The sequence below is a fragment of the Hyla sarda genome, chromosome 1 (assembly GCF_029499605.1).
Source record: "Hyla sarda isolate aHylSar1 chromosome 1, aHylSar1.hap1, whole genome shotgun sequence".
Classification (NCBI taxonomy): domain Eukaryota; kingdom Metazoa; phylum Chordata; class Amphibia; order Anura; family Hylidae; genus Hyla; species Hyla sarda.
Window position 1 is genome coordinate 414,099,932 of NC_079189.1, and position 12,432 is coordinate 414,112,363.

General features: G+C 39.9%; 1 protein-coding gene across 2 annotated transcripts in view; it reads left to right on the forward strand.

Annotated features, from left to right (window-relative positions):
- Nucleotides 1–4,046, forward strand: part of RBM19 (RNA binding motif protein 19) — a 97,050-nt gene extending 93,004 nt beyond the window's left edge. Inside the window, exons 23-25 of one of the 2 annotated variants that reach the window (XM_056528765.1) lie at nt 1,271–1,391; nt 2,379–2,461; nt 3,488–4,046. In XM_056528765.1, the coding sequence (XP_056384740.1) occupies nt 1,271–1,391; nt 2,379–2,458 (201 nt within the window). In that variant the 3' untranslated portion in view covers nt 2,459–2,461; nt 3,488–4,046. The remainder of the gene's footprint in view (nt 1–1,270; nt 1,392–2,378; nt 2,462–3,487) is intronic. The other variant, XM_056528764.1, reaches the window with a different exon arrangement.
- The last annotated feature ends 8,386 nt before the right edge of the window (nt 4,047–12,432 follow it).

Sequence of the window (12,432 nt, forward strand, 5' to 3'; positions counted from 1 at the left end):
CCGGAACCACTATCCCACCGGACGACCTCCCCACCGGACAGTCCTGCAGCACCGGACCAGCGCCTAGCGGAGGCGAGTACTGTACAGAACTAAAGGGGGTGAGAGGGGGCTGGATGATGTCGAAGGCCGCAGTGGTCTTCAACCTACGGACCTCCAGAGGTTTCAAAACTACAACTCCCAGCAAGCCCGGACAGCCGATGGCTGCCCGGGCTTGCTGGGAGTTGTAGTTTTGAAACCTCTGGAGGTCCGCAGGTTGAAGACCACTGAGGGCGGATAGTTCACAAGAGGATGATGACAAGGGGATGATGAAGGGGGGGTGTGGGATGATGACAAGGGGATGATGACAAGGGCATGATGAAGGGGGGGTGTGGGAGGATGACAAGGGGATGATGATGAGGGTCTGGATGATGACAGGGTGATAATGATGAGGATGTTAATGACGGGGGTCTGGATGATGACAGGGGGGGGGATGATGTATTTCCCACCCTAGGCTTATACTCGAGTCAATAACTTTTTTTTTTTTTTTTTTTTTTTTTTTTTTTTTTTTTCCTGGGATTTTGGGGTGAAATTAGGGGCCTCGGCTTATATTCGGGTCGGCTTATACTCTAGTATATACGGTAACCATTTTTACATACATTTCTACATAATGCTGGAACACCTTAAAGGGGTACTCCACTGCCCCAGCATTCGGAACATTGTGTTCCGAACGCTGGGTACAGGCTGCAGGGGGCGTGGCAGTAACCACGCCCCCTCTGATAGATTTCCGTTGAGGGGTGTGGTGTGACTTCATGAGGGGCGTGGCCATGGTGTCACGACCCTCGCACCCGGCGTTTGGAACACAATGTTTCGAATGCTGGGGCAGGGGAGTACCCCTTCAAGAATCATGAGCAAGATGTTGTTCTGGCTTTCATTCTTTTGGCTGCTTCATGGGTAGATATGATTTGTATTAAAATTGAGTTGTAGTAGAACTTTGAAGACTTCTAAGAATCTAGTTAAAAAAAAACACTTGTAAATTTCTTTCTATATTTCATGTTGGTCATGCAGGGAACATCTCTAACATAAGTGATGTTACTCATGTCATGATGATATATTTACATATTTCTAGAACTAATAGCTAAGCAATAGGAACAAGGCAGACATGAAACATAGTAAACATTCATGGCATTTCCACAGAATAGGTGACAGTTTTTGCCAATTCAAAAAAAAAATTCTGTGCAGAATTTTACCAATTTCAGTTGTAACACTTGTTGAACGTCTCTTTCCTCCACAGAGAGCGTTCAGTGCTCTGTGTCACAGTACCCATCTGTATGGGCGTAGGCTAGTTCTGGAGTGGGCCGACACAGAGGAGAGTGTGGAAACTCTGAGGAGAAAAACTGCTGAGCAGTATCATGGTGAGTAGTTCATGTCTGGTTTCATTTGTACAACGGTAGAGGTGTAAATTGTTCTATTGTGAAGCATTTATAGTCTTCAGAAACCAAACATTGTTTATAAAGACGTTTCCCCAAGTTAACGGTTTCTATAAATTTTAAGGTGAGAGAGATTAGTTCACCAGATTAGTTCAGTATCTATTACATTTTTTTTTCTAGTAATGTTTTCCTTTTTTGTTTAAGAATCTCACCTAATGTATGTTTCTTTTTTTTTGTTTTATTTTACATAGCCACATCTAAAGTTTTTTTTTTTCTAGCCAAATTTGAGCTGTTTTACATGTAGCTGATTTTTATTTATTTTTGTCACTTGACAAGTTGGTACAGCTTATACTGCTGCTAAGCTATTGCCCTGCATACTTTTGTCCTATCACTCTCACTTTTCTGAACTTCCTAATTTTTGCAGTCTTCTCCTCTTGCTGCAGCTATGTGTTTCTCTCCCCCTCCTTCCTTTTCTCTGTCAGCAACTGTGTCTCCTAGCAGGTTAATTAGTATTGACTAGTTTTCTGCATTCTGTAAACATGTCAGTCAGTGGGGCCTCCCACTCCATCCTCAAAGGAGGAAACTTCCCTGGAGAAGACAGCAGGGCAACAGTGAGAAATAATGCAGGGGATTTGGGGAATATAGCTGTGCCACTCATCCAGGCAGTCACCCTTCAGTGCATGAGATACTTAAACACGTCTTTTAGCTAGGAGCCTCATGAGCATTTTGCAGTTTTTTGCTGGTGTAAAAAATACATGTGCATGTGTGATCTATGAAAAACCCAAAACTTTTCATACTAACCTTGTAATTGTTGCACTGGTAAGCTGTTCTTTAATATTCATAATAACCAAATATGTCGTATACACCTTTGAATATCTTCTCTGAAACCCTAAATTGATCAATCCCTCAACTTGTTTGTTTTGTTTGTTGGTTTTTTTTTTCATTTTTTTTTTTTTCATTTCCTTTTTACAGGTCTGCCGAAAAAGAAGAAATCCTCTGCCCTGATGGAGGATTTTATGGGCAGCTTAGAGCCGGATGATGTGGATGAGTAAGATGTAAGGCTTATGGTTTTCCTGACAACATCTTAATGTATTGAGGGGGGGGGGGGGGGGGAGATCTTTTTGTCCACTTTCTCCTGCATTCTCTGTCCTACACATAAAAACTAATTGCCAGCCTGTAAATACCATATGCAGTAATGGCATTTTTGCCACCCTCTGTCCCACATGTATGTAATATAACTGTTTATCTATACAAGACTCATACTGCTGTTTTGTACCTCCTTTCTTTGTATTGGTATTGTAGTATTTCCATATTACACTAATTTCCAAAACTGTTTATATTTGTATGCAAATGCCTTTATCTAGCTTTATGCATGCCCATGCTGACAGGTGGTGTCAGTACATAGTGCAGGTAGCTAGGAAAACCTGGTCGAGCTACAGCTTTCTGCTTGGACAGATGAAATGGGACGATGCCCCCCCTTTTCCTCCCCCTGGGCACCATGTGATTGACACTTACAAATGACCCAGCTGAGCGCGCAGCGCTGTGACCGAGCCGCTCCTCCCAGACTGCCAGCGTTTTGTCATCTCATTACCAGCCGTCCCCTGATTCCACTCAGCCGAGAGAACCTTTAATACCAGCAATCTCTGTGTAACACAGTGGCCAGATGGGCTCCTCTCCCCCTTCTCACCAAGTGCAGCCTCCCTCCTCTGGATACCCATTCTGTCCATCGTTTGTATTTGCTCTCTTCTCATTTCTCAGGATCTCCACCTCCTCCTCTTCTTATAGTCACAGTTCTTTTCTAGCGTGCACTTCACTTGTACATTTTCTGTATCCCTTCTTCAGCTAATTGATGTACTTTTTCTTTTCTCTCTTTCATCCACTTCTGGGTTACCTTTTACCTGTTTATGCCTTTAATGTGAAATGTACATAAAAACATAGAGCCATTTTCTGGATGCATTTCCGATGTTCTTTCACATACCGGTATACTGTGTGTTTGGCAGACACAGCGCTCTGCACTCAAATAACATGCTTGCCAGCTTCTGATTTTTCACTGTACTTTCCCTTTCTCCCGCAACATTTAGGTTTCCTCAGCTTTGATGCCGTTTTCAGCCATCAATCTTATACCTTCTATGGGGTAACTTGAGACCCAAGTTCAAAGCGTGATGGAATTGTCTGATTTCTAGACCTCTGCATTGCACTACCTACGTTTTAATACAAGGAGACATTTTATACCAGAAAACTGTTTTTTTACCCGCAACTTGCCATTAATGGACTATTGTACTAAAGGTTTTTTAAAGAGAAATCTGAAGGAGCTATCGAGAGAGTACAGTAATGGCTGCTGGTAGCATTTAATCTGTTAAGGGGACAAGTATGATCCCATGATGGTTATCCAGAGTGAGCCATTGCACTCCCAGTGCATTATGGGACTTGACAGCACTCTAAAGGAAGTTCAGAGAGACATACAGAGAGAGAAGCGTGTGTTCTATTAATCATATTTTTACACCAAGGCGTGTAGCTCCAGGGGGCTGTTAGGGGGCCAGATTGTTTAATTAAAAATCCTGTTTTACACAATTTGTGATTTTCGATTCTTTTTAATATCAAACGCATAGAAGAAGAAAAATCTGCAAATTAAAAGAAAAAAGACGGGGAAAAAAGGATCCTTTAGGATACAGCAAAAGTCTATCAAGCTTTTGTAGGTTATTGCAAAAAACTATTTGGGGTGACACAAATAATCTTATTGGGCTGAAGAGATCCATATCTGTAATAGGGGAAATTGCGTCTTATAGTATCAACATAATCTTTGTGAGTATCATTATTTTTTGTTTTAATATTTGTTGTTACATTTATAAGAAATAATCAACCTGTCATCTGTGTATAAGTGGGTACTAGTTCTTGGGCTATACCCTTTTTACAGTCTGTCTAGGGTTAATCCTTGGGTTGCGGGGCAGTGTGAAGATGTTAACGCAATGTGACATTTGTGAAATTGAGCCTCAGCGTTGCCACGGTGACAGCCGGACCGCCATGCTGCCTGATGAGATGTTAAATGGTTTTGGCCTCCTGTCAGTGCGAGGCCCTTCCCCAGGGTGGGGGTGGCAGCTCAAGGGACCCTTCACTTCATCCCTGCTCATCCAAAAACAGGCAGAGGTGAAATCCAGCCATGGGATAGGGTACTATGTATTGACAAGTCACCATTTTTACAGTCATTTTATACTGGCCTAGTGAGAGTATTCCAAGTGTACTGTCCTCAGTTTATTTTCTTTCTGCACCAACACACAGTCATGTCACATATAGCAGATCACATGCAGCTTCATACTACATTTCTTTTCTATCTACTATACCATGATTTATGCTTTATGGTGTTTGTTTTTTTTTCCCAATCATGGCACATGTAGTTTACAGATTTTCATACATTTTGTACCACAAAAAATGTTGTGCAGTTGCCAAGCTCATAAAAGTGGGCTTTGTTTATGTTTTGTTTTAATTTATAGAAAACCACTTATTTGTACACCAATAAGGCTTGATTAAAACATAACTTTTACTCAAGATGATAAAAAATTAATATAATAATAATATAGGGGTACACACAAAAAAAGGGGGCAGACGTTATCAGCTGCAGCAGGCAGGAGAAGGCATTGCGCATACAGCAGCAGTTGCCTTCATTGCACGTAAGAAAATACCATATTAGCAACAAGATAAATCTCTCTGGATCGGCTGCAACAAGTTTCTTGCAGTAAGAAGCCTTAGAAACAGGGTTCCCTGCACTATCTACCTTCAGGTTAGTGCAGATGACCTTGCTGTCAGGTTCTTTTTAAGGCCTCTTAGTAGTTATAGGGGGCATACTAAAATGTTTGTTTGAAGCCATTTTTTAGTTTAACTGTTACATTTTTCCTGTGAGCCACATTTTGCAAATGTGCATTTGGATTATCGTGTACACCATGTCCCATAATGGTGGCAAAAAGTGGTGTACAATGTTTACAAATGTGGCATAAATTAAACCTAGAAAACGAACTTTTGGTATAAGATACGGCTACCAAATCCCAACACTTGATACTATGCCCTTGGTGGCAGAATTTGAAAATAGAAAACCACTTATTTGTACACCAATAAGGCTTGATTAAAACATAACTAGGGGATAGATTAGGCAGGAGTCTCAAAAAGATAAATAGTACAGAGGAAGTCTCAGTCCTAGTCAAATGTCTGTCATATGCAGAGGGGTAGTGTATGGTGATCAGTTGGTCATAATAATAGGAAGGTAACCATTGCACCTATAGACAGTACACATATTAATTACAACCACAGAGCATTATATGACTTATAAATTTGGAGGATGTATAACATAAGGTCACATGCGATATGATTACATGAGATGACGACCGCACTGTCAAAACAAAATAGACAGAGATGGAGTCAATTGATGACAATAGGGTAGACAGTTATTATTTATATAAATTATTAACTCTTAACTTGCCCAAAGCAAAGATTATATAAAGAAAAAGGACAGGTACATCCTCAAAGATGTCAAGTAGGAGATCCCAGATTCTTATAAAGATGAGCTAGTGGTGATTAGTGGTGGTTACCACTAGCTGGTCTCCAGTAAGTATGCGGCGTTCTCGTGGCTCATCTCTTGTCATCTATACCGTGGCACCATCAGGTCTGTAAACTATTTTATCTGGCCTTAAATTTTGTTGATATTTGTTGTCCTTAAAGGTTCTCTGTTCCACTGTGGCTTAAAACACATTTCCCACTTTGCAGTAAGGGAGATTGTTCCCTTAAGGGGACAACTACATTTAGTGTACCCAGATTGAGTGCTGCCTCTCCTTTACCACCCACTTCTATTAAGGTAGGAATCAGCCTAAAGTGATTCTGTACGTTATATCATCTTCTATGTTATAAACCAATTGATGCCTTACAGTCATCTATGTGGTTATTCTCTCTTCAGAGCCCTTTATGGCTTATCTACATCTATGTATATCTGATATGCCACTGACCATCTAAACCATGTGCCGACATACTGTCTAGGTAAGCTGTAGAGATCATCACAGCCTTTGCCTTTTATTTTTATCTTAAAAATGTCTTGGTATCTAATAGGGGCTTATGTAATACTGCTCATCTTTATAGGAATCTGTGATCTCCTACTTGACATCTTTTTAGAATCTACCTGTCCTTTTTCTTTATATAATCTTTGCTTTGGGTAAGTTAAGAGTTAATAATTTATATAAATATAAATAACTGTCTACCCTATGGTCATCAATTGACTCCATCTCTGTCTATTTTGTTTTGACAGTGCGGTCGTCATCTCATGTAATCATATCACATGCGACCTTATGTTATACATCCTCCAAATTTATCAGTCATATAATGCTCTGTGGTTGTAATTTAATATGTGTACTGTCTATAGGTGCAATTGTTACCTTCCTATTATTATGACCTGCTGATCACCATACACTACCCCACTGCATATGACATTTGACTAGGACTGAGACTTCCTCTGTACTATTATTATTTATCTTTTTGAGACTCCTGCCTAATCTATCCCCTATCACGCTATCATGTAATATCGTATACAAGAATTGTTCTTTTTGGTACACCATATCAGTGCAATATTCTAATATCTTGTGCTTTGTGGTTCCCTCTTATCCCTGATGAGCCCCCAAAAAATACAGGGGTGAAACACGTAGGCAAGAGGCCTACCACATAACTGTATATATTGTACTACAATTTTTCCCATTATCCCCTCTCCCCATTTCCACACTTAGAAATTAAGAGTATTCCACTGTTAGGGACTATAGATTAGGGCATCACCTGTTACTCCTATTCTTCTGCCCCCTTTTTTTTATGTTTACCCGTATATTATTATGATTATTTATCATATTGAGTAAAAGTTATGTTTTAATCAAGCCTTATTGGTGTGCAAATAAGTGGTTTTATATTTTCAAATTCTGCCACCAAGGGCATAGAATCAAGTGTTGGGATTTGGTAGCCGTATCTTATACCAAAAGTTGGTTTTCTTGGTTTAATTTATGCCACATTTGTAAACATTGTGCACCACTTTCTGGCACCATTATGGACATGGTGCACACGATAATCCAAATGCATCACATTTTCAAAATGTGGCTCACAGGAAAAATGTAACAGTCAAACTAAAAAATGGCTTCAAACAAACATTTGAGTATGCCCCCTAAAACTACTAAGAGGCCTTTAAAAAGAAACTGACAGCAAGGTTATCTGCACTAACCTGAAGGTAGGTAGTGCAGGGAACCCTGTTTCTAAGGCTTCTTACTGTGAGAAACTTGTTGTAGCCGATCCAGAGAGATTTATGTTGTTGCTAATATGGTATTTTCTTACGTGCAATGAAGGCAACTGCTGCTGTATGCGCAATGCCTTCTCCTGCCTGCAGCTGATAACTCCACCCCCTTAAGCTAACAACTCCACCCCCTTTCACCAAGGTGCTAATAAAGAGGGAATGAAGGGATGGAGTTAACGGCAGAAGGGGACGAGGTTATTGGCAGGGGGGGGGGGGGGGGAGTGTAGCACATACAGCAGCAGCAGCTGCCACCGTTTAATATAAGAAGATATCACCATATTTTCAACCAGGTGAATATCTCTGGAACGGCTGCAACTGTTTTTTGCCAGGTAAAAAACATTTAAAACAGGCTCAGGTTAGTGCATGTGATACGGTTGATAGTTTCCCTTGAAACTCCAGTGGAAAACTGTTTTTTTTTTAATCAACTGGTGACAGAAAGTTAAACAGATTTGTAAATTACTTCAATAGAAAAATCTTAATCCTTCTGGTACTTATCAGCTGCTGTATGCTCCAGAGGAAGTTATTTTCTTTTTTAATTTCTTTTCTGTCTGACCACAGTGCTCTCTGCTGACACCTCATGTCCATGTCAGGAACTGTCCAGTTCCCCAATTCACCATAGCAAACCTCTCCTGCTCTGGACAGTTCTGGATATGGACAAAGGTGTCAGGAGAGAGCACTGTGGTCAGACTTAAAATAAATTCAAAAAGAAAAGCACTTCCTCTGTAGAATATAGAAGCTGATAAGTACTGGAAGGATTAAGATTTTTATATAGAAGTAACTTACAAATCTGTTTTTAACTTTCTGGCACTAATTGATTTAAAAAATAAATAAAATAAAAAAAGTGTTTTCTGTGTACCCCTTTAAGTTTTTAGACTCCCTTTTCTGTGCTTTCCACAATTCCACTTGATGGGTTAATCAGTGGTAATAGTTTAATTGGTGTAAGTAAAATTAATTGTAATCAACTCATAGCTGTACCTATACTGGTTTTATCCTAGCGTTGTAGGATTGTTCTCAATTCGCGTGTCCTATAGAACTCCACAGCTGGGTTTAAACTTAGCTTTCAAGCCAGTGTTTGGTCCTCATTTTGATCACTTTTTATAGCTGAAAGTGTAACCCACACAGAGAAACTAATTTTTCCCATTATGTTTGTTTTGTATCTACTGGTTCTGGCTAGAAACAAAGAACAAAATACTGTGTTGAACCTAGTCTAAGGGTAATTCATTCCAACTGCCATGGAGACAAAACAAACTCTTTAGTGTGTCTTCCATACCATCTCCCAGTACTTATATATTAAGTACACTAGGATGTCCCCCCTACTTTCTCAGGTTACATTTCACCCTATGGCGGAACACCTTTTAGGGCATTGCTTCCACTAAGGATTGTCAAAAATATATCATACACACATACATGAAAGGGGTACTCCGCCCTAGACTTCTTATCCCTTATCCAAAGGATAGGAGGTAAGATGTCTGATCACGAGGGTCCCGCTGCTGGGTTCCCCCGCAATCTCCTGCAGCCCCCAAGTCATCACTGCAGCTACAGGGGCCGGAGTATTGTGATGTCATGGCCCCGCCCCCTTGTGACATCACTCTCTTCCCCCTCAATACAAGTCTATGTGAGGGGGGCGTGACAGCCGTCATGCCCCCTCGCATAGACCTGCATTGAGGGGCGGAGTGTGATGTCACAAGGGGGTGGAGCCGTGACATCACGATACTCCGGCCCCTGTTTCATGAGTCATCACACACAAAGCAAACTTAGCTCCATGAAGTGGGCGGAGCTGTGACATCACGATACTCCGGCCCCTGTTTCGTGAGTCATAACACACAAAGCAAACTTAGCTCCATGCAGTGATGAGTCGGGGGGCTGCAGGAGAGAATGCGGGGGTCCCCAGCAGTGGGACCCCCGTGATCAGACATCTTATCCCCTATCCTTTGGATAGGGCATAAGATGTCTAGGGCAGAGTACCCCTTTAAGGTAAACTTACAAAAAGGAACTGCTGTAGAATGCCACGTGTAGTACAGGGCATCTGCAACAAATGAGTTGTTGGACAGAGGACAAGGGAGTTAACCATGTATATACTTACATTTACATGTGCATATACTGTATTTGCTGCAGATATTCTGCCCATTGACTTCAATGGGTAGCAAAATCTGCTGCAGCTGAATTTGCTATCCACTGACTTTAATGTGTAGGAAAATATACAGCAGCAAAATATGGCATGTGTAACCCTAACCTAAGGGGAGATTTATCAAACCTTTGTAGGGGAAGAGTGGTGCAATTTGCCATAGCAACCAATCAGGGCAAAACCAGACAGCTCTGGGCATATTGATTAATCTGGGCCATTGTTATGTTTTTTCTACACCTCCATGGATTTTACAGTTTGGCTACAAATCTGAACGTCTCCTCAAATAAAAAAAATAAAATAAATGGTGCACCGTAGGGTAAGTACGTTTAGAGAGGCATAGACACAAATAGGTGAAAGGTGGCTGCTCACCTGCATGAACAGTGCTAGGATTATAGGCACAACTCACAGCCAAGTATCCATAAGGCTAGGTTTCCACATTTTTTTTTTTTTTTTTTTTTATAATAAAAATGCCCATTCCGCCGCACGTTGTTTTTTTTCTGTGAAACGCTGCAACCAAATGTTAGCTGCAAGGCAATAGGGAACTGCAAAATGCAACACTCGCTTAGCGTTTTTCAGTTTGGTGTTTTTCTTTTTTTATCCTTTTGACTTTTTTTATTTTTTTTTTTTATTTTTTTGCAATTTTGAGGTCCCTGGCAGTTTTTGAAAAACGACTTCATGTTGAGATTTTGGTTTTTTTCAGGATTATTTTTTTTTCCCATAGAAGTGTATGGGAGTGAAAGCCTGCCACAAAAAAAGCCATGTGGGTTTAAACATTGGCTTTTTATTTTATTTTATTTTTTGGGGGGGGCGCGGGGTTAATCTTATATTTAAAAAAAAAAAGGATGGAGTTAGCTTTTATATAAAATTTCATAGCTTACCATTAAAGAAAAAAGATACAGTAGGGATTAGGGACCAATTTGAGTGAATAAAGGGGCCATGTAATTGTAAAAGTGATATATTTATTTTAATTAATTTTGTGACATTTTTTATTAATGTATTTTAATGTATTTTATAAAGTGTGTGTGATTTTAACTACTGTTCAACTTTATTCTGTATATTTCTGACATTTAGGTTCTACTACTACTCCCAGCATGGAACAGATTGTTCCATGCTGGGAGCTGTACCTGTACCCATTGCGATTTTCCTTTTATAATCTGGAGAAGTGGGCGGCATGCCACACCTCTCCGCAATCCCTGCCCTGCACTGTACCCCGCTGTTATGTGAAGTTCTCTTCACATCACAGATTCATATATTCCGCTGAGAGTTGTGATTGGCCAGATGGTGCCAGATAATCATTCTGTTACATGCTGGGAGTAGTAGTAGTACCTAAATAATATGGGAAATATACAGAATAAAGTTGAACAGTAGTTAAAATCACTCACAATTTATAAAACACATGAAAATCCATTTAAAAAAGTTTCACAAAATTTATAATTTTTTTTTTTTACAAATGCATGGTTCCTTTATCCAATTTTTAAAATAGATGGCTACATTTATATGTCCCTGCCTGTTTACATAAACTAGTCCCTGATTTAAAAAATTAATAATTTTGTTCCAAAAAATCTAATTTTTGTTCCATACAATTTTCTCCATGCCTACTGCATTATTTATTTGTATTTTTATTTTATTTTGGTACCCAACAAAATTCTAAAAAAAAAAAAAAAAAAAAAAATGCCCACAGGGAAACGGCCAAAGCGGCAAAAATACAAATGCAGGGAAAATCCGTGGCAGTTTTTCAGGTGTTTTTTATTTAAAAAAAAATAAATAAATAAAAATGGCAGAAAAAATACTAAGTGGAAACCTTGCCTAAAACTAGGTGCCCATCTGGATAAATCTTCAGCAATGGCATGGTAGTAAGGGTCAGTGTGGTTCAAAAGTCCCTTAGGTTAGGACACACAGATTGAGAATACATTGAGGGCACTCAGCAGGTGTAATGAGGAAATGTTGCTTTTATGAGACTACAATAAACATCACTATGTCTTTGTGCTTTAAATGCCACCTCTTCAGGTAAAACATGAGACAGAAACCGGTACATATCAGGTAGTCACAATAAATGGCCCAATCAAAATAAGCACCCTTAATCTAGGTATATGATCATACATCTATTTCATAATATCAGCAATGTGTTACAATCACAATGATGCTAAAGATGTTCAATTAAAAATGGAGAATACAAAAGGTTTGGAAAATAAGATCTAAATTAAATAAACACTCAATTAGTGCTAATTCGGTGCTCCACCAATCTCCGCTGACGGCACAGGGCTTATCATAAATATATGCCTTTGTTGCCTTTTTTGTTTTTTTTAAACTTACTGTTATGTCTCTTGTTTTACCTGATGATGGGGCTTTTCTAGGCCAGAATTGTATTGTTTATAATGAGACAACCGTATATACTCGAGTATAAGCCGAGTTTTTCAGCACGATCTTTCGTGCTGAAAACGCCCCTTCGGCTTATACTCGAGTGAACTCTCCGCCTGTCTTCAACCTGCGGACCGCCAGATGTTGTAAAACTACAACTCCCAGCAAGCTGTCCGGGCATCCTGGGTGTTGTAGTTTTGAAACCTCTGGAGGTCCGCAGGTTGAAGACCACTGCGGCC